The sequence below is a fragment of the Primulina tabacum genome, chromosome 1, assembly GCF_025594145.1.
Source record: "Primulina tabacum isolate GXHZ01 chromosome 1, ASM2559414v2, whole genome shotgun sequence".
NCBI lineage: Eukaryota > Viridiplantae > Streptophyta > Magnoliopsida > Lamiales > Gesneriaceae > Primulina > Primulina tabacum.
In genome coordinates, this window is record NC_134550.1 from 8342620 (window position 1) to 8365498 (window position 22879).

A 22879-nucleotide genomic window follows, 5' to 3' on the forward strand; every position below is an offset into this window, starting at 1 on the left:
TTTTCATTATACCAAAACTATATATATATAAGTATGAGAAAATTGTTTTTGGTCATACATATTTATTTATTCGTGATTTTGATCCTTTATGTTGTCAATTTTAGTTTTAATCTATTATTTTTGTTGTTTTAGTAATTTTAGCTTTTTTATTATGAGGTTGCATTGATGGAAGCTAATGTTATGTTGATATGAAGCTCACGTGTGCATTGTCATGTCAATATTTTCCATAAAAAATTGATTAAATTGCAAAAAAATGAAAATGAATTACTATAATTGAAATTTGACAATACAAATGATCAAAATTATAAAAATATATATTTATAGAACTGGAAATACAATTTTCAGTTGATGAAAGGTTTTTTTTAAATAATTGACTCATAAGCTCGAGATCTAGTTATAAACTTAGTAGTGTGGAGGAATTACAATTTTACCCATGGACCACCCGAACCTAGCTCGAATCCTCCGAATTATATATATATATATATATAATAAAATATGTACTATAGGAGCGGATATGTGTATATATCCTTGCAAGGATGAAGATTCTCTAAATAAAAATGAGGTCTTTTGTGAGACGATCTCACGAATCTTTATCTGTGGGACGGGTCAATCATACCGATATACACAATAAAAAATAATGTTGTTAGCATAAAAAATAATAATTTTTAATGGATGACCCAAATAAGATATTCGTCTCACAAAATACGATCCGTTAGACCATCTCACACAAATTTTTGTAAATTAAAATTTGGTACGAGGGAAATGGGTTTAGACTTAGTTTTCACATATACGAGAACGAAGAATCTCCAATTATTAAAAAAGAAAAAAAAAAAGAAAAAAGAGACTGAGACGGAACTTAGATCGAGTTTTGGATTCTCTCCGCTCCAGCCATTGTCATCTCCAGTAGTAGGTGATAGAATCATAGGCCCCAAAGACCAAATATTAGTCAATTAAATATATATCTGGAAAGCGTCATTAAATTTACACAAAACTCGCAAGCAGCAGTCAAACGAAATCGCGGGCAGAATTGAAACTTTCCAGCATTGTGCTTTAATTGCCTCCGGCTTCAACCATCCAGTAATCTGCAGTTTCCTCTCGTTCCCACGTCTCCTCCTATTTATACTCCTGCCAAATTCGTATTCCCCTCTTTCCCCTTCCGCTTCGTTTTTCATCTAAAAGTGAACGTGCGTTCCCCCCTGATTTTCAATTTCTGCACATTTTCATCGTTTCTTGGAAATTCTCCACTGGGTTTCTGCGCTTTGTTCGAGGAGTTGTTCTTTGGGAAGGTGACGTCATTTCTGCTCTGTGAGCTGGAATATTTATCTTTGAGCCTTGACTGTATGTGCGATTTCTTGTTTCTTGAAATCTGATTCTTTTTTTGTTTGCATTCTCGAATTGGTTTAGGTTTTGATCTGCATTTCCGATTCCTTTATTCCTTTTCTTTTTCTTTACAGAGGTTGGAAAATCATGAAACGAAATTCTACATGCATTTGTGAATACAAAATCATATCTTTTGGGCTTTGTTTATAAATACTTTATTTGATTATCTTGTTGGAAAGGTTTGAATCTCTCATATGATTTGCGTTCGGAAATTTTTCCCTTCCCACTATGGTTTTGAAGTGTCTCAAGATTCAAATTTTCATTTAGTGTATTCCTTATAAATCGCAACGATTGAGAGTTGTAGCTGCCCATAGTTCATCTTTCTTCTTCAGAAAAGTTCTGCTTCTCTTTGCTGGAGCCACAACGAAAATGCTATTTTGAATTACCTTTTTCTCAAAAAAAAAAAACAATATGTGAGAAAATCTTGGAACAAGTTTCTTCTGAATAATTTTGTTATTTATTTTTTTAAACCGTGTTTTTCTTTCTTTTTGGTAGTCGTTTGAGTCAGTTGACGTGTTTCTCAACATTTTCTTTTGATATCATTTTTTGATTTTGTGACCTTTTTTGTCCTGCAATTTCAAGTTTGGTTCTTTCCTTCTCTCTTTGTGACAAGACAGATTGAATAGGAATCTAATATGTCGGCATTATAGTTGTGTTATTGTTAGAATATAAGGTGCATTATTTTTTACTTTTATCTCCAATTATATATATATGTAGTCCTATTGAGGCATTTAGTTGTCGGCTGGTTCATTGTCGAAATTATTTTCTTATCTTTATCTGTTAAGTTATTACCTAGTGAGCACCATGAAACCTAATGAAGGGGGCCAAAATAATAAATTAGTATATGAAAACTAGAGACCAACTGCTCCACCAATGGACTAATTAATTTGCATCTGTGATCTCTGATGGTGACAACGTTAAAGGGACATCCACCCGAATTTTTTTTCACATACTTTCATGAATAACATGGTTTATTACATTTTTGTGAATTTTGATGAAGCCGGGTCCATATGTTTAATGATACCCTTGTTTCTTTGTAGGACCAATAATATGTGGTTGTACACGGTTTTATTTCCTCTGTATAGATACTATTGGTTTGGGAAAACATAGTACAGCTATAAACCATTGTTTCTCAAGCTTTATGCATTAGCTCTGACTACCAGTCTTTGAACTCTGTGACTGTATCTTCATGGCCTTTAAGTGGCCAAACTCTCAGACAATGTTTGTTCAAAGTCATTGAGTTGCTGGATTCATTCTCTAGTTATTATCCTTCCTTGCATAAAGGAACTTTCTTGACTTGAAGGCCGTAAGTTCTTTGGTAATGATGTGTTTGATCTCTTCATCTTGTTGTTAACTAGTTGTTTACTTGATCTCGCCAGTTTACCGAGTTAGATGGGACATCAAAGTTTAATGTGGATTTCCTTAATTTTTGGGTCAGATAGTTTCAGTTTCTTACTCTTGCGGTTTGTTCAAATGTCAATTATCTGCCGCTGATGTGCAAATTTGTCCATTTATTTTTTTCATTCATGGTTTGCCACATGCCCATGGTAGCTCTACAATATCGCTATATTATTATATTATAATTATTGAATTAATATATTTAAGCACGATGATGGGTAAGAAACATCCAACGTTCAAATATGTTTTTTGTATCTTTATTTTAAAAAGCATTTCTTTTGATCTGGCATGGTATATGTCTTTATTTTTCCTCCACTTTTTCATGGTTTACTGATTTAGAGTTCTCATTTGTACGAGTGGAAGTGGGTGTGTCTTGATGCAAACTCTTGATGTATAATCACGTTTTGTCTGAAAATTCAGTTCTTGAAATTTTGCAGTTACTTTTGCTGACAAGAACATTTGGAACGACTTAGAAGGAATAGAAATGCAAGAGTAAGATTTGGCTTACATCTGCTAGATAAGTTTTAAATTCCTCTTATCAATTAATTAACACGCGCTTTGATTATTATTTGTCAGGAATCATCTTCTTGATGGACAGTTTTCCCTCCATCAGTGATAAACATAATCTTAAAAACTGGTTCTCTATTGACAAAACTGTTGGTTAAATTGGCTTTCAAGATTTTGCAAATAATCTCATTCTATCTGATTCTACCTGCTAACACATATTTGGAATTTCATTCTTTTCAACCCAAAATCTTTATACAATGGATCTGAAATCAAAGCATACGTCCCCTGTTCTCACCGATACTGTCCCTATGAATAACTCTAGATTGGGCATCCACTCGGCTATACTGCCATACCCAACCAACGGCCCTGCTTTCTCTTCGAATCTCTTCCTAACAATCCCAAGGAAAAAGTCAGGAATCCTTGATGATGTCCGGTCAAGCCTGTTTGATACTATGAAATCATCATCTCCGACTCATAATATGTTAACAAAAGAGTCAAGTACAGAGACCGCTTTAAGTGACTCTGATCTTGCTTACCGTGACTGGCTGGTAAATTTCTCGTGCCCTTCTGATTTTCCTCTAAAATGCTATCATGAATATGAAACTAGTATCATGTTGTAATGTACTGTTTTGGATCTGCAGGTTAAATATCCGTCAGCACTTGCTGCATTTGAGCAAATAGCAAACATTGCAAAAGGAAAGAGAATAGCATTATTCTTGGATTACGACGGGACTTTATCTCCTATAGTGGACAACCCGGATCAAGCCTTCATGTCAAATACGGTACCATTTTCCTATCCTCCCAAAAATGTAGAATTCCTTAATAGCCTTTGGCCCCGTCTCCTTGAGTTGTTTCTGAATCTTGAATAACTCGTTTTCCAGATGCGTGCTGCTGTCAGCGACGTTGCCAAGTATTTTCCCACGGCAATAATTAGCGGAAGAAGTCGTGACAAGGTGAATTGGCTACTTTAGATTGATTTCTTTCTCACCCATGTTTTAAATGTACCAAGATTAAAATCAGTGTTCGTAGTTTTTAAATCTGTGTCTCACGTCATTCATTCAGGTTTATGAGTTCGTAGGACTAACTGAACTTTACTATGCCGGAAGTCATGGTATGGATATCATGGGCCCAGTTCGGCCTGTTAGCAGCGATCACAAGAATTGTATTGGGTCGACCGACAAGCAGGTAATGGTCTGAGAAATCCATCTTTCTTGAATGTGTGAACTCAAGCGATTCTGCATGAATTTATGGACCAATTGTTGACAAGGTTTTCTGTGATATAGGGCAAGGAAGTTAATTTATTCCAACCTGCTATTGAATTCTTACCTATTATTGAAGAGGTATGTTAGTAACAACCTTGGCGTCATTTACCATTTAATACATCAGTTCAAGAAAGATAATTTTTATTCTGTATTCTGAAATCTGTGTGTTTTTGCTGCGAAACTCAGGCTTTTAGATCTCTTGTTGAGATTACTAAAGGCATAGTCGGTGCTAAAGTGGAGAACAACAAATTCTGTGTATCAGTGCACTACCGCAATGTAGATGAGAAGGTATACAATGGGTTTCAAGATTTTAGTAGTTCAATATAGTGTTTTTATCTTACTCTGTTTCAGCTAATAAAATGTGTTTTCCCTCTTCTTCTGTGTTGGTTTAACAGAGTTGGACAACAGTTGGTGAATATGTTAATGACATTCTGAAACAATATCCTCGTTTGCGACTAACACATGGTCGGAAGGTAGTATACAAGCCAGTCATATTGTTAATTATCTTGACTGCCTATTTTCAGTATTCCTTCAGTTTTTTTTCCATCTTTCTAGTTTCTTGATGGTTCGGTTATGATTTAGGTTTTAGAAGTCCGACCAGTCCTCAACTGGGACAAGGGTAAAGCAGTTGAATTTCTACTCGAATCACTCGGTGAGTGGTTTTATTATATCAGTAAAACAAAACATTTCTATGGTGCTAAAAGGTTTCCTCTCGTATGAAGCATCTCATGAAATCAATGCACATAAAACTACAGGTTTAATGAACTCTGATGATATTATCCCGATATATGTTGGAGATGATCGTACCGACGAAGATGCATTCAAGGTCTGTTAACAAACTTTTGAAAAAGCTTTCTGTAATTACTTATTACAACAAAACATTCTTAACTAGACTTCAACAATGTACAGGTTTTGAGAGAGGCTAATCGAGGCTATGGTATCATAGTTTCTTCAGTGCCTAAGGAAAGCAATGCATTTTACTCTCTCAGGGATCCATCCGAGGTATTACAATATCTTTTCTTAAATTTTGCATCAACCTCGTATTTCTATTGTCTCGACGTACTATTTCTCCGAACTACACTGCATAGTTTTCTTTAGCATGAAGTCTAAAAGTAAATCTCATGTTTCTTATATGTAAATAACACCTCAAAATCGCACAATAAAATGCTTCAAACTTGATGGACATCCATTTAGAACTAAGATTTCTCTCCCTATTCGAAAAATAATTCGCATTTTCTTCATCATTTGCAGGTCATGGTATTCCTCAAGACCCTGGTGAAATGGAGGAAGAAAAGCGTGATACATTGACGTTTGAATACATTGTCGTTTTCGATGCTACTTGTCGTATATGTTAGAAGATGGAACATGTTAATAACTACAAGAGGTTAAGGAGCAGAGGTGGTTATTTCTAGCACCAAGGATGCCTGTACCCATTTTTTCTCCCGAGTTTGTATTTGGTTCCCATATATTTCAAAAAATTGTTGATTTTTAAAGATCTCCCCAAGGGAGGCTTCAAGGTTGATTTGTTATTGTGTAATGAAACTTGTCCATTCTTCTTTGGACTGGTACTCAAACAAATCTAGCCGAGAGCAGGGAATTAAGCAAGAAATCTACAAATATATAAATAATTTCATGATAATCGTATTCCTTCGTGTTAGACAATATTGTGATCATTATGTTTGACTGTCTGATTTCAGGCAAATCAAATCATTAAAAAAAATGAAAATTTATAATTTTTCTTTGAATAAATTAGAGTTTGAATTCATAATTGAAAATGAATAATTTTCACCGATTCGAATTCGAACTCATCTATATAATAAGGGATGTTTGATTTTTTTTTTCTTTTATATTAATATACTATCAGATTGTGTTTATTTTCAAATACTTATTTATAAATAAATACGTGTATTTATATATTATGGAATATATAAATTATTATATTATATTTTGTTAAGAATTTTTATATTACCTTAAGTTATGTGATTGACAATATAATTAGCATCGAGTTGTTACAAGAAATGAATCACTATATTGTTATGTATTTCAGGTTTTCGATCACTGATACACAGTCTAGACGCTATAAAGTTTTTATTCATCACCAGCAGCAGATCACATATTTTTAGACTGGCCCATATCGGTCATAAGTATACAAATCAATGAAGATATGTTTACTTACAAGCGCTTAGAGACTTCCAGTTTTAGCATGAAGTAAAAATACATTAACTTTAATTGAGACACTTAGAATAAGTGACTTTGGTGTCATGATCTGTTTTTCAAAAACCAAAAAATACAAATTTTTTCAAACGACAAAATTTTTTGTTTTGTAAATATTCTTCAAACACATTTTAGTAAATTGACATTTTATCAATCTATAATATCCTAATAATTGTTTTTATCTATATATAATTGAGCTTTTAAATTAAATAACCATATATTTAATAACAAATAAAAAATATTTATTTATAAAAAAAATTTAAAATTTTAATTTAATCTCTCGAAATTTAAAACAATTATTTAACACCAAAAATTTTAGTATGTATGTACACCACATGTGTAGAAACACTGATATTATTTATGCGTCCATACATTAAATTATTGCATATACTTGCTTAATATGTATTTATAAATTATATATATGCTCGTAATATATATTATACATACACAATATATTGTATTTATAAATTATATATACACATGATATATTATATATGTACAATTATCCCCCTCTCCCGCTTGTACAGAAGCAAGCCAAAAAACGTAAAATATTTTTTTTACTGCCTCACCAGAAGCGGGGCATCGTGCACAAATTTTTTTTTTAAAAAATTCAATTTATTTTTATAATAATTTAATAACATATAAAAAAGGTATTTTGATAAATTAAAAAAAAAAACTATATCAAGAGTTATTGTTGATAAGAATAGTACACTCAAATCTTTTAAATCATACATTAACTCAAATATCAAATTTGACCATCATCCAAGCAACACGATTAGAGGTGTAAAGAACCAAATTCAGTAGAATATCAAGAAAATTTTAAGGCTCGGATTCTTATAGAAGTAGATATATTTGATCTAGAGTTTGATTCGAATATCGAACTTGGCTCAAATCCGATAATTTTTTATATGAATCTAATATTTTTTTCAAATCAATTCGATCATTTACAATACTAAACACGATTGTTGTTGAACGAAAATTTTTGTATAGATAAGAAATATTTTTATAAGTCATTATCAAATTAAATTAAATACAATAAAATTTTATCAAGAATTTATTGTAATCTTAATAATCATTATCACAAATTCATCAACCAATCCATCTCCCAACTTTCAAAATTTTTACGCTCATTTTGTCAACTTCTTCTTCCATAATTTTAGAGCTACCACTCCACTCCCGATAAAACCCAAGGAAACAAAAATTAAATGCTCAAATTGCGTGCATTAAATAGACAGAGTAAAATAAAATAAATAAAGAAGGGAGGGGGAAGAGCGGATAAATTTAAAATTTGTCATTGGTGGGGCCCACATAAACCGTGTGTAGAGGAGTGGAGCCCACAAACTTGCATGTGATTGGCCTTTCAACGTTACACCACCACTGGCGCCGACCTATAATCGATAAATAATTATAAAAAATATCGAGAGAGTTTATTATTATTTTAAATGTAAATTAAAAAATAAATAGAAAAAAAAATTAATAGAATTTTAAACTTAATAATACAGTATAGATATAATATTTTTGTTAGTAGAAAATAAAATAATAAAATTTCTAAATATTTGATCAAATTTGGGTTCGAATAAAAAATTTCATTTAAAGTTAATATAAAAATATATAATTTTTAAGAACAACAACGGGTGTATTTGCATAAATAAGATGTTTGTGCAAAAATCGTTTTGATATAACTAAGGAGATTGTTTTTGGAAAAAAGATGGGTGGATTGCATTTTATCACCATTATAAAATAAACAAAAAACCTTACGAGACTGTCTATTGACCCATATTTTTTTATTTGAGTCTCGTTTCACAAATAAAAATCTATTAAACCAACTCACAATATATTTACTTTATATAGTGTTATATCTTACTACTCATGCTTTTAAAAATTCAAGAACAATCTCCATGTTTTTAGGGAGTTATCATGTGATTATAAAATATCATTAATTTCATATAAAAAGTTAGAGTAGGTCTCTTGTAGGGATGACAATTTCTTCCGAATCCGTTGGAGGATCCGATATTCGACCCTAAATGAAGAGGGTATGGAGAGATTTTTAGACCCGATTAAATAATTGGGTAATCGGGTATGGGGATTTTCGAGTTTGGGTATAGAGACGAGTTTGATATAATCCGACCCACACCCGACCCGAATACCCGTTTAAATTAATATATATATATATATATGTATGTATATATGTGTGTATATATATATATATATATAAATTATATTTATTAAAGATTCATCTTCTGAAATCCAAGTACTTTTGTTCAACTAATATAAACTATTTTTAATATTTTATTATTTTTTCTATAAAGTTTATTTTGCAAATTTTTATCATTAATAATTTTTTTTATTGTTCATTTAAATAATTTTTTAAATATTCATAACTTCATTGAAACAATTTAAATTTGAAAAAATTCAATTGTATATGATAATAAGGTATTTGGGTAGGGTATGCGTATCCGATAATCCGATGGGTATGGGGATGTGGATGGAATTCAATACCCGATGGGTATGTGGATTAATTTAATAAATGAGTATGTGGATGGATGTATGAAATCCGACTCATACTCTACCCATTGCCATCCCTAGTCTCTTGTGAGACAGTATCACGAATCTTTATCTGTGAGACGGGTCAACCCTACCGATATTCACAATAAAAAGTAATACACTTAGCATAAAAACTAATACTTTTTCATGGATGACCTAAATAAGAGTTCCGTATCACAAAATACGACCAACGAGATCGTCTCAGACATCGTCTTTGTAATAATAATATAATAATAATAATCTGAACGTTACCGGTGTGGACATATGCTGTGTACCGAGTGAGGCATCACTTTGGTCACCGGTTATAGCCCGTTTCCCTTTGAACCAATTTAAAATTTCCAATCTGAGACTCTTGTCGTCCACATCCACATATAAATGTTATAATCTACTACATATTGGATCAAATTATTTAATGTTTAATAGAACTAATATTTTAATTAATTTGGTACTCATGTAATCTAGTGTTGATTTGGCATAACATAAAAGTTGATTGAACTTTTATAACATCATATTGTATGGATATCTTAGTGTGAATGATGAAATTCAATAGTCTTGTATTATCTCTTGTTTAATTCGAGTTTTACGACGATAAGAAAATAAAAATAAAATGTTATCTTTATCTTTAAATTTATCATCTCATCATTCATTATCTCGTCTCAAGAGTCTAGTGTTGACTTCTTGTTATTTCTGTATCATCTCGTGTTTAATTCGAGCTTTACGAAAACAGTAGTTTACAAAAATAAAAATGTTATTTTGATATTTTCAATTTATTTTAAAAGAATATATTCGTTTTAAATTTGTCACTTGATGATAGAGGCTAACATTAAAAGAAGAATTTGAGGGAGATGGAGCTACACATTAATTAATGAAGCATTAATGAATAAATTATAATAAAAGATCTTTAATGCCTTTTTGGCTACATAAGTCGCAAATTGTTAAAGAAACATCATGCCGTGATGTTTGGGAAATTAATTTACGGGTGTGAGCACTTTCTCATATTTTATTTATTTCATTCTCACATATATATATATATATATATATATATATATATATATATATATATATTCTTCTCTCTGTTTATTATGTAGTAAATGCATTACATTTTACTTTATTAAATGATAAGTTTATCAAAAAGAAAAAAATATTATACCAATATGATTAAAATATTATAAATTTGCGAATTTTGTTTATAGTTTTTTATTTATATGTATAATTTATTCACTTACTTTAATTTTCTTGTGACACGATCTCAAATATCTTATTTATGAGACAAATCAACCCTACACATAGTTATAATAAAAAACTATTAATAATTTTGACATAAAAAAATAATATTTTTTCATGGATAATCAAAAATAGAATATTTGTCTCATAAAATTGATATTAGAGATCGTCTCACATGAGTTTTGTGAATAAGATAAACAAAACAAACCAAAAAATCTTTAAATTTAAATTTTGATATACTCGAAAAAATTCATCAATATAATTAAATCATTTTGGTTAAATCAAAACTTTAACAATTTTTTATTTTTTATTTTTCTAAAGGGGACACAAAACTAAACGGGTTTAACAAGTAACCGGTAAAGCAAAACGCCCCACATTTCTAGAGCGAAGAGAGATACGGAATTCAAAAGGCACCATTTCACAGCAAAGCACAGCAAACTCCCCCAGAGCCTCTACTTACTCTCCCTGCATTTCTTTGCTGTCAAAGTCGAAGCTCGCACTTTGTTATCCTTGTGTCTGCGGCTGCATTTTGCTCAATCTGTGCGTGTTTTCATGTGATAATTAAGAGGAACGGACCTCCCTTCCTTTTTTTTCAAGATTGGATTTTGGAAACTGCGGCAATTTGTGTTGCGTTATGGGTTCTGTTGCTTGGTTGCGTTTGATTTGTGCGGTTTTGGTGGTGGGAGTGTGTTTTGGCGCGGACCCATTTGCTAACTTTGAGTTGGTGCTCTCGTACATCACCGCTTCTCCACTTGGTGTTCCTCAACAGGTAAAATGGTGTTTGTTTTTCAGTTTTTGGGTGTAGATTTGGAAATGAGTGTTTTTTGTTTGCTCATCTTTTGGGCTTGCCTTGTTTGTTTGGAATGTTTGTGTGAAATGTGAATGGACGAGGATTGTGAAGTTTGGTATTGTAGATTCGAGATGTGTTTTGGTACAAATGAGATTAGGAAATTTTGAGGAAAACTTTATCCGATTTATATCCCATCAACCATTTACTTTTCGCTGTTGTGTTTGATATTTGTCTGGCTGGAGGAGAATTTGGGTTGATAATTGAAAAGTTGGTGGCGGACCACAGATTTTAAGTAAAGGAGTTCTTGTGCTGTTCTGTTCTGAAATATATTTGTTCAGATAAAAGTAAGGCCCAGCAGACATTGTTGTTTCTAGTTTCATTTGATGTTTTTTGGCTAACACTAGTAAGTTCTTGCTTGAAAAAGCGAGCTAAATTTAGATATTTTTATTTTGTCATTTCAATTTCCATTACTTGAGGTCATATATCGTGTTTAATTAGCTTTGGGTCTCAAGTTTGTACATTTGGTAAAAGAAAAAAGATAAGTATTTACTGCTCAATAGCTTTTCATGGTATTTGTTTAAATCTTTATCTCCTTTTTTTATAACTGTATTATGCTTATGATGCAAGAAGATAAAAAATTTATGCTGTTCATGGCATTTGCAGGTGATAGCTGTTAATGGGAAGTTCCCAGGTCCTGTTCTTAATGTCACTACCAATTACAATGTTGTGGTAAATGTTAGAAACAAATTGGATGAGAGTCTGCTAATCACATGGTATGTGTGCCACAATGTATGGACCACAATGTTTTATATCTTATAAAGTGAACTGTTTTGAATCTCTAAATTTTGACCCTTCAAGGATCTGATACCTCTGATTTTGACGATAGGTCGGGCATACAGATGCGTCGTTCATCATGGCAAGATGGCGTTTTGGGCACTAATTGTCCCATTCCTCCTAACTGGAATTGGACGTATCAATTTCAGGCCAAGGATCAGATTGGCAGCTTTTTTTACTATCCATCACTTCATTTGCAGAGAGCATCTGGTGGATTTGGTCCATTTATTGTGACAAATCGTGAAATTATTGCTATTCCTTTTGCTGCTCCCGATGGCGATATAATCATCTTGATTGGTGACTGGTATACGCGTAATCACACGGTGTGTATCATATTGTCTGCATGACTTTTATTTTTGTTTCAGGGTATAATGTTTTTTGGTCATGATCATTGCTTGAAATACCAGGCCTTGAGGAGAGCACTTGACGAAGGACAAGATTTGGGCATGCCGGATGGAGTTCTTATTAATGGAAAGGGACCTTATAGATACAACACGACCCTTGTTCCTGATGGAATTGATCATGAGACCATTAAAGTTGATCCCGGTGAGGTTCTTAAACAAGTCCTTGGACATCGATGGCAATTTAATTAATTAAATTTCAAATATTGCACTATAATATCTCCCATAATACAACATAAATGAGAGGGCTGATTTTCTGCACTTCTTAACCACACCCAAATGTTAACTCTTTTATGAACGTAATTTTGCAACTTATTTTTAAAATCTCCTAGACATTAGTGACATTAATGGGTAGTTTGTGATTCTCTGTGTTGTCTTGGGAGCTACCTTGGTATGTTATTTTTGATATAGTCATTTGGACACTGCAGGCAAAACATATCGAATTCGGGTTCACAACGTTGGAGTCTCTACTTCTTTGAATTTTCGAATTCAGAACCATAATCTGCTTCTGGTTGAAACAGAGGGCTATTATACAACACAGCAGAACTACACTAGCATGGATATCCATGTTGGTCAGTCTTTCTGTTTTCTGGTCAGTATGGATCAAAATGCAAGCAGTGATTACTACGTTGTGGCTAGTCCTCGATATGTGAATCAATCAATCTGGCAACGAGTGATGGGTGTTGCAGTTCTGGGTTATTCCAACTCAAAAGGAAAGGCCTCAGGTCCCCTCCCAGACCCTCCAAATGATGCTTTTGATCCATCATATGCGCTGAACCAGGCCATGTCGATTAGGTGCCACATTTTTCTTCTTTTTGAGCGCATTAAATTATGTACCTTGTTTGTTTGTATTCGTAATGGAATTAGGATTCGTTAAAAACTGGATTAGAAAAACACATTTATTTCGTACTCATGTTTCAAGGAACATATGTTTTCTTGGAATTGCTTTAAGTTCATGTTAGGAGGCACGAAATCATGTATCCGTCCTAAACAAAATAGGCTCGGGACCCATGTATCATTTGAAAGATATTATACCGAGAGTACTCTCGATGTAGTATAGACGAAACCCATGGTGTGTGCTACCCTCTTGATAACATTAAAGAAAAGAAAGTTGATTAATTCAATTTATTTCAATTTTTTGAAATATTATCTTCAAACTTCCTTCTTGCAGCAGTTTGTGTGCGGAGACTGATGCTACTTCTCAAATGACTTCATATCCCCCATTATGTATTTTATTGTGCATCTAATGACCATGATATCTTGCAATCTGTCTTGGTTTTCTTGTCTCTATTTTTGTGTTCATCAGGCAAAACGTGACTGCTAGTGGAGCTCGTCCTAATCCACAAGGTTCCTTCCACTATGGTTCAATCAATGTCACTGACTCTTATATGCTCAAGAGTGTTCCACCATTGATTATCGATGGGAAACTTCGAGCTACGTATAACGGGATTTCGTTTGCCAATCCCGAAACACCAATACGGCTTGCAGATGAATTCAAGGTGAAAGGTGCCTACAAGCTCGATTTTCCAATTAAGCCCCGGGACAGGGCACCAAGCTTGGATAGATCTATTATCAATGCTACTTACAAGGGGTTCATCGAGATCGTATTGCAGAACAATGACACTGTTATTCAGACCTTTCACTTGGATGGTTATTCCTTCTTTGTCGTGGGGTAGTGTCTAATCTGTAGTCTTATGCGTGCTTAGAGTATTAATGGATCTTAGGATTTAATTATTGCATGAACATGGATATGCAGGATGGGTTTTGGTGAATGGACTGAGAATAATCGAGGTTCATACAACAGATGGGATGCCATATCTCGCTCTACTGTTCAGGTATGTTAAAAAAGTTTTCTTTTAATGGTATTAATTAGGGATCCAGTTAATGATTGCCTTTGATTCAATTCCAGTTGTAGAATATAGTGGCAAATTATCCCCATACATTGTCATCGGTAGCCAATGGTAGTTTAAACACTGAAACCACATGTTGACCCTCAACCACAAGATTATAGTATATCTTAAAAGGGGGCTTTATGCAAAGTTCACCCCAAAAAAGAATATGATTCACTTTTATATCCTGCTAATTTAGGCCTTGGCATCAACCATGTTTCTGATCGGAAAACACCGTTCAGCTTTCTATCACACTTGCCTTCGTTTATGAACAGGTTTATTCTGGAGGATGGACTGCCGTTTATGTGTCTCTGGACAATGTTGGCATCTGGAATCTTAGAACTGAGAATCTCGACAGATGGTATCTTGGCCAAGAAACATACATGAGAATCACCAATCCCGAAGATCCCACCAAAAAGACAGAACTACCGTTGCCAGACAATACTCTCTTTTGTGGTGCCCTCAGCAAAATGCAGAAGTATGGAACAACTAAACTCTAATTAGCTGTAATGGATGGAATCCCCTTAAATCTTTGATACTTAAATATTTACTGTTCACTTGCAGGCCTCAGAAAGGTTCTGCAGAATCAACGTTTCACTTCTCCACCAAGCTCTATATTTTTTTGCTCGTGCTGTTTTCTACGTTGATTTCCGTTCTGGCTTGAGAAGTTTTTTCCCAGTTGGTATATGTTGTGTTCTAGGGTGTCTGAATCGAACATGGCTTGGTTTACTAGATTTTTTTGTATGAATTTTCGAGTATTTCGAAACAACCTTCTGTGGTTGGAATTTAGCAGAGCCAAGGGTCGAGTTTGAAACTGAGTTTAGGTTAACTGTGTATTGTTTCATTATTGGTGTGACTGTATCATTCTTTATTTATCAATAGCAGTACGTTGCTGATACATTTAATCCATATTTGTTGATTTCTTATCCGCTGGCCTCTCCGTTTTATGGTGTTCATATATTTCAAGTTGAATTTGGGTATCTATACTTGTTGCATGATGAACTTTACTAAATAAATCTCAATTTTATTTAATGTTTCTTATTGTTTGAGTCGGACCTTTGGTAGAGTAATTATTGCTACTGAAGTTAGTTTTTTAATGATCATTCAACTTTGATAAAATAGAGATAAATTTCCAAATAAGCTCATTCAATTGTGTGTGTCCATATACTCAAGTGTAAATGGTAAATGTGTGTTTATTATATATATATATATGTGTGTGTGTGTGTGTGTGTGTGTGTGTGTGTGTGTGTGTGTGTAATACAGAGGTCCACTTTGAAAGTATTTTTTATAAGTATTTGGTTGACTGCAAGAGATAAGGATGACACACAAGACACCCTGTGGGAGACATCAATGAGTGACTGAAGAATGTGCTGTCTCCATGTTGGCTGGTAGATTGCTTTTATTGAAGCATGGCTTTGCTAAAATTTTGAAAATAAATAAATTATTTTGCTTTGTTCTTATTTTTTTTATAAAATTATATTTGAATCATTAATGTTTTTGTTTTTTTTACTGTAATTCTTATTTTTTTTAAGTCTATTCATATGGGATGAAATATACATATTTTCCGAAAACACTACCCACAAAAAAATTGTTTTACCAGCCCTTTTTTTTAAAAAAATAAACAAATAGAAGTATCTGAGATTATTTCAGGCTAATAACAATGCAAATATGTTGCATTTATATAAATTAATTGTATCTATATTTAAAATACAAAATATCGACTTATGCTATAGTTATATATTTATATCTAAAAAATGTCAAAGTTATTTGACACTAACAAAATAAAACTTATCATTTTACATAATTTGTGGAGTAGAAATATTCTATATATATTATATATGTATGTATATGTTACTGTGTAAAATTGGGAAGGTAATTAGGGAATCAAAAGACTCATACAAAAAAAAAAAAAAAAAAACCAAAATAATTATTAGGGCTCGACAATAAAATATAACTCATACCAAAGAGAACAAAGATCCATTTATGAATCTTTAGTCTAAAGTTGTGATTTTAATTTATATGATGTATCATATTATTTCTAAAACTAAAAGTATTTAGAATCTAGAAAAATACTGAGATATAGGAATATTATAATCCCAACGGGTATGTTCGAAAATTGAAAAGAATTACATAGACAACTAAAATTCTCAATATATTATATATACGTATAGTCTTAAAATTAACAAGAAGAAACTCAATGATGATTTAAAAGATAAGCCTTCTGCAGGCCTGTCCAAAGACCATGTTCTTCAAATCACACACACACACACACAAATATACATATAAAACTGGTGCTGAAACATTAATTATAGCAAAGTCACATGAAGTTTCTCACGCTGTTAATGATGTTGACTTCCTTTGCAAACAAATATCATAAATCTTTGCAAGGACATCCCATATTCATCAGATCATATGTATATCATGCATGCGCAGCTGCTTATGATTCTATAGATTTCAGAGTCAGTCCACACACATATATATATACTCGAGCATGATCGAACAAGGATGTATAGAGTCATTTCGTTTTATCGACAAAATAAAAGTTTTGATTATCTTAAAACTATAGATTAAATGGTGGTTCTCATCAAATTATGATGTCTCCCGGCCTCCTCTTTCTGAGTATAAACATTTATACACGTACTTTTGACCTCAAGCATACACTCGAAACACAGATTGACTTGGAAAAGCTAATTCCCTTTATTTCCTAGGATACCAAATTCTTGTATCTTTTTTCCCAAAGATCAAGGTCAATGAGTTGAAGTGGGATTACATGCATTCAATTTAGTGAGTATATATATCCATTGTACATTACATGAATTTTACAGCTTCTGGAAAAGGGCTGTTGAGCTTCATCCCTTGTATATATATTGATTGTGCTTCCAAATTCTTTTGACAAAATTTAAGCAAAAAAAACCAACCACGGAAATGCATGACATTTCTTGTCTATGCTTCATGTTCTTGCAATAGTTTCTTGGTATTGCTGTCGAGTACTTCACCAAAGGTATATAGATTTTCTCCTTAGTTTATGAACTTTACGTGTCAAGGCATTAAGTTCGGAGCTTGGATTGCAGCTCCTATTCAGCTCCATCACCTTGTCAAAATGTACATATACAGAAGGATATAATAATTGAAAAAATTTCATGCATGCATTTTGAATCTTTTTTTCATAAATATCTACTAAAATCACGATGATGTTGAATGTATATGAGCAATAAACTGCACTTTTCCCTTCGGAAATGTTTTCTTATTCAAGGGTTTTAACTGTCCCATTTTCTTTTGCAATTTGGAATCTCAAACTCTCTCAAAGTTTAAAACCTAACAAGCAGATCATGGGCTGTTTTTAGTTTGTCCATATTTTGAGGACATTGATGATTGTGTACAAAATCATGGTCAGTACAGTATAGGGTCAGAATTCAGATCGCTACCTCTCAATTTTTTTTTATAGATTTCATACGTAAATATATAAAATATAAGTATCACATCCGCAAACGTTTTTATATTGCGATATTTACCAGTCGTTATCTCCTCGTAAATTTCGTTCTGCTCTTGATAAGTCTATTTTCAGCAACTATACCATAGCCGTTGGACCATTTTTATCCTTCTTTATTTCAAAATTTCCTGGCTTTACTACTACAAGTTTACTTGCATGTAAAGTAGAAGAAACCCTTTTTGCATAAAGGTTTTTGTAACCGATTGTTTGTGCCTACTTCCAAGAATTGGAATAAATAATTTCATGAGGCTAGCCTTCGAAGTAAAGTTATCAAATGGACCGCAAAACAAAAGGGAAGTTATATACATTCCTTCACTTGAGATCGCTTTAAATTGAGTATACCACCCCGAAATCGCCTTTTTATAGGATAATATTATCTATAGATAATAGTAGAGACAACAGCGATATTTCAAAACTTTATTCTATATATCTTTCTCTATATCGATGGAATATTCGCGGTATATCAAATATATGGAATCATATGAATGGAACAAATAACAAAATTAATTGGCATGTATATAGCACATGATCATAATACACCAAATGTGAGAAGTTTGCAATGAGAGACTATATATAATGAGCATACATGAATACTTAAACACGATCACTCAAATTTTCGAAATAATTGATAATGTTAAAAATTTAATTTCACTAGTTATATGGCTTGAAGACTTGTTTTCTTCTATTTAACCAAAGTTTTGCCTTTTACTTGAACAGATTAATATGAAAAAAATTGAAGGGAAATTTTACAATACATTCATTTTAGCAGTACTTAATTCTTCAATACAAATGCATATTGCAGCTCTAGAATTAACCACAGTTTAAGAACATAAACAGCACTGTGGTTATCATCAGATCATTACAGAGACATCGTCCATCTTACAATTAATAAGATCACTTCTTGAATAATATACTATATATATGGTGTATTCCAAGATTCAATATTAGTTAGGTTGTATATAATATAATAATAGATTCATTTTTTATTATTTACAAGAAACTTATAATATCAATAATAATGATGATGATGATAACTCTTCATCCATAGCATATCAACATATAGTACTCATGCATCTCTTTAGCAGATCCATTCACTTCCACATATCAATCTGGCAGCTTGACAACGTTGAGTTCGAAGCATTATCCAAGGCCATTTCTTGCTTCTCCAAGTTCCTAGCAATCATATTGGAATTTTCAGCGACCGGGAATGTTTCGTTTTCTTCAGAAATTTCTTCTTGGCTAAGTTGGGATGCCACAAATTTGTCAAGAATCCTCCAGTCTGTAACCTGGTCGTTTGAATTTTTTTCATCATTGTTTTTAAACATTGAGTGAAAATTTTGATCAATGTGTATTTGTTCTTGATTAAGCCCCGATGGGTGCAAGAAATTGCTGCCAATGTTCATGTTGTTCAGGCCTGGAAAAGAAGCCATTTTCGAACTTTCTAAAAGAGGAAGCTGGAGGAAATGGTCTTGTGTGATTCCATACTGCAAATCGAGCTCTTTCTTGCAAGAATTATAGTTAGGGTACGGATATTGGAGATTTGAACGAGAGTGCTGATTAGGGGAGTCCATATCCTGCATGAAGGAAACTTGATCATCATACCAGATAGGTGAATCGTGCTCGCCCATGAATTTGCGAACCGTTGCTAATCGTTTCTTGAAAACCCTGCAAACAACCCATCCTTCTTCCTGTGTATACAATGATCAGAATTATAAGACTGTATTAGATGCTGCCACCATATACGCATTTTTTCCACGTAAATTGTGTTAAATTCTGTAATTTTTTTTAATCAAAGATTATGCTGATTTTTTGCTAAAGAGATCACGAAAAGCCTAATTTCCTATGGAATTTTGAGGAAAAAAATTATATTCATGTATTTGCATAAGTACTACTTTACTTGCCTGAGGGGTTCCATTTTCATCAGTCTCCAGACGATATTCGTGCATGATCCAATCTGATTTTTGACCATTTGGTGCTCTTCCTTTGTAAAAGACCAAGGTTTTTCTCATACCAATTAACTCTTGCTTCGAATAAATCGCCTTGTCTCGTCCAGTTGCCTTCCAAAACCCTGCTCCAGTGGCTCTATTCGTGCGCGTTCCAGTTGGATATTTCTTATCTTTGTGGCTGAAAAAGTACCATTCATTTTGCTCTTCTGTTCCTATTCTGCATAGCTCTAATGAAAAATCAACTAATAATGTTAGATTTATTTTCTTCGTTACACTAATACAATATTTATTAATATCACATTAGTGTGTGTATGTAAGTGTGTGAATTCGTGATAATAAAAACATATGAAAATATGAAGTTTGTCAAAATCATAATGTCACACCTTCAAGATCCCATGGCTCAATTTTGTAAAGATCAACATCTTTGATTACATCCAAGTCGATTCGTCTTGAATTAACCTTTCTCCTTAGATAATAATCAACAAGTTCTTCATCGGTAGGATGGAAGCGGAAACCGGGAGGAACATGTGAAAAAGTATTCATATTTTCTTGAATTATTCAGAGAGCTGCTATTCAAATTCATAGTTAATTTAGCTGATCATGGCCCTAGACTAGAAATTTTTTTGGTATTTAATTAAAAGAAAAATATTTAAACAGTTCAATTCCTCTTTCTAATCTCACGCAAATTTAAATGTAAATGATACCAGATGTTTAATCTTCAAATTGGTTCCAATTCAAAAGAATTTGAAAAAAATGTTACCTATGAAATGCAGAATCACATGATTATGTGTTTGTGATTGTACATAGGGCAGTGCTGTAATCATCATTCAGAATTCTAAATATTTTGCTAAACAAAGAAAAATTAGAAAACGAAAAGAATAAGTTTAGGAAATTATTTAAAATCACAGAGATAGTAAGTTAAAAAAACAAGGGATCAATTGATTATAATGTAAATTTTGCAAAAGAATTTAACTGCCATATTCATTACATAATGGTACGTAGTATTATAAATAAATAAAAAAATGTACTGCAATCTTTCTTTGATTTTGTTTTTAATATTGGCTGAGATTAAATTCACATATATTCAATGAATTCTGATATATTTTTTAGAAAAACCTAACATAATAAGTGAAGGTGCAGCCAAGCATGCAAGTAATCATAGTAAACACAATCACATGTTTTTTATGGTTCGATCTAAAATTCTTCCAAACATTGATAAGATCCATCCATTCACTGTACTTTAGCGTGTCGTAGGCTACTAAAACAAGATACCTACGCCATACGCTTTTCGTGTATCCCATAAACTATCCCTTCGGATAGAAATTATCCATGCAATATATGTCGAATATTTAAAAAATAATAATGAATTCACTCACTTGATTGCTAGAAATCATGCATATGAAATATATTGGTAAGGTTATTATTGTACATAGAAGTAGAAATTTGACATGTGATGATAACTTTTTTTGCATGAAACCTAACTTATCATCACTTCTTTAGGTCACTTTACACATCCTTGGCAACAAAATTATAGCGCCATAAAAAAGGGTTGCAAGAATGAAGAGAATAATCAAAAGTAGGGGAAAAGTGAAATTGAATATCGAGTTCGAAGTAAATATATAGATTAATTAGATCAGTTCTAGTATAAAATATAAGAATAAAAATAATTGTTGAAAACGTGAAGGTGTTGATATTATTGGAAGCATACTCAAGAAATTAATTAGCTTCGATCGATCAAACAAATATAATCTTGATTCAACACATGATATCAAGTAACATCGATCGATACATTTTAGAATACAATATCGAAAAAAAGAATATGCTTAGAACACTTTTGAAAGTAGTTGATGAGCAAAAAAAAGAGCATTCCTACATAAAGAATTGAAATGAATCAAGAAAACTCAAACCTTAAAGTTTTCAAATCCAGTGATATAGAACTGGTCACAACTCATCACTCGATCCGATCAACCCAAAGCAGAAAGTGTCTCTTAAAAAACCCTTACGGACTAAACTAGCAACTTCTGCCCAAATCCCAAGAAACATGTTCCGAAGCTATTGGAATATATAGGATTTAGCTAGAAAGCCAAGACAACAACAAGACAAGAAAAGACAACAGATGCTTTCCTCGGGCATCGAAGAACTGCACGTACTGTCTTCTTGTTGTCTCGACCGGGTTCGATCCGGAGAAAACGGGTGCAGTTCTCGTGCGAACGAAGGGAAAAAAACATCAAAGGAAGGATTAAAAAAAACCCAAGTGGGTGAGCAAGGGAAGAATGGAATATCAATTGGGATTTGTATATATATAAGAGAGAAAAGCAGCAACAAATTCTGCAGAGGTAGCAGAGGAAGAAAAAAGGGAAACCCTAAATGATGATTACTTTACCTAATATATATTTTTTGTTAGATTATTATCAAAACTCAGTATCAACAGTGAGCAGAATTGTGGGGAAAGTTTGATGGGTGAGAGAGAAAAGGTGGCGCAAAATTGGCAATAGAGAGAGAAAGAACGTGTGGGCACCTCCGCCAACCGCCATTGATGGAGACGAGACCCCTTTGTAATATTTAAAAGGTTTCGTTACAGACAATATATAGTCAATATGTTTTCATGTTAAATATCTATCAGTTTTATGCAGATTTTGTTTGGTATATTTATATATGGTTCTATGGTATATTGACAAAAAGTATGAGATACAATTATTTTAGCAGATTTTTTTTTTAAATATAATATTAGTCTTCGGGTTATACAATATATTTTAGATAGAAAGATGTAGGCGAAGTTTGGTTTCATTTGTAAAGTCTTGGGAACAAATCTTGAAAAAAGTTTGAGAGTAATGTTTGTTTTGCGGGTTGAAATATGTAAGATTTTGTTTATACGTTTTGAGAAAAAAACATGTTTAGGGATATAATATAATTGTACATCCCATGATGTTTTTAGGGAATAATTATAGTGTGTCAAATATGCAAGATTGTCAAACATATATGTCCGTATCAGTGTTTCGA

The 22879-nt window shown here is 32.6% G+C and overlaps 3 protein-coding genes and 1 long non-coding RNA gene across 9 annotated transcripts; 3 read left to right on the forward strand and 1 right to left on the reverse strand.

The window, feature by feature from the left end:
* Nucleotides 1-863: 863 nt before the first annotated feature.
* LOC142539443 (putative trehalose-phosphate phosphatase F) lies at nucleotides 864-6144 on the forward strand. Of its 3 annotated transcripts, none has more exons than XM_075644917.1 (13): nucleotides 864-1338; nucleotides 3216-3270; nucleotides 3355-3833; nucleotides 3927-4067; nucleotides 4167-4238; nucleotides 4348-4470; nucleotides 4569-4625; nucleotides 4734-4835; nucleotides 4943-5020; nucleotides 5130-5199; nucleotides 5303-5373; nucleotides 5457-5549; nucleotides 5799-6144. In XM_075644917.1, exons 3-13 carry the CDS (start codon nucleotides 3543-3545, stop codon nucleotides 5853-5855), a joined length of 1155 nt encoding a protein of 384 aa, XP_075501032.1. In that variant the 5' UTR covers nucleotides 864-1338; nucleotides 3216-3270; nucleotides 3355-3542; the 3' UTR covers nucleotides 5856-6144. The 3 variants fall into 3 exon arrangements, with proteins under 3 accessions (XP_075501032.1, XP_075501042.1, XP_075501025.1); XM_075644927.1 differs by having other exon boundaries at nucleotides 864-1286; XM_075644910.1 differs by lacking the exon at nucleotides 864-1338 and adding an exon at nucleotides 1741-2698.
* Nucleotides 6145-10915: 4771 nt separating this feature from the next.
* On the forward strand, nucleotides 10916-15372 carry LOC142539456 (monocopper oxidase-like protein SKS1). The gene is made up of 9 exons (XM_075644941.1): nucleotides 10916-11298; nucleotides 11983-12092; nucleotides 12206-12476; nucleotides 12561-12699; nucleotides 12983-13349; nucleotides 13861-14226; nucleotides 14311-14389; nucleotides 14719-14921; nucleotides 15008-15372. The coding sequence occupies exons 1-9, from the start codon at nucleotides 11164-11166 to the stop codon at nucleotides 15105-15107; spliced, it is 1770 nt and encodes a 589-aa protein (XP_075501056.1). The 5' UTR covers nucleotides 10916-11163; the 3' UTR covers nucleotides 15108-15372.
* A 1591-nt stretch (nucleotides 15373-16963) lies between these two features.
* LOC142539481 (uncharacterized) lies at nucleotides 16964-19239 on the forward strand. The gene is made up of 2 exons (XR_012818925.1): nucleotides 16964-17444; nucleotides 19019-19239. It is a non-coding gene; the product is annotated as an uncharacterized LOC142539481 (long non-coding RNA).
* On the reverse strand, nucleotides 17438-22180 carry LOC142539464 (NAC domain-containing protein 7-like). 4 transcript variants are annotated; one of them, XM_075644976.1, is made up of 4 exons: nucleotides 21835-22180; nucleotides 20263-20448; nucleotides 19835-20106; nucleotides 17438-19621 (listed from the first exon to the last, which is right to left on the reverse strand). In XM_075644976.1, the coding sequence occupies exons 2-4, from the start codon at nucleotides 20420-20422 to the stop codon at nucleotides 19025-19027; spliced, it is 1029 nt and encodes a 342-aa protein (XP_075501091.1). In that variant the 5' UTR covers nucleotides 20423-20448; nucleotides 21835-22180; the 3' UTR covers nucleotides 17438-19024. The 4 variants fall into 4 exon arrangements, with proteins under 4 accessions (XP_075501091.1, XP_075501083.1, XP_075501066.1 ...); XM_075644968.1 differs by having other exon boundaries at nucleotides 21787-22180; XM_075644951.1 differs by having other exon boundaries at nucleotides 20263-20445; nucleotides 21787-22177.
* Between the last annotated feature and the right edge of the window lie 699 nt (nucleotides 22181-22879).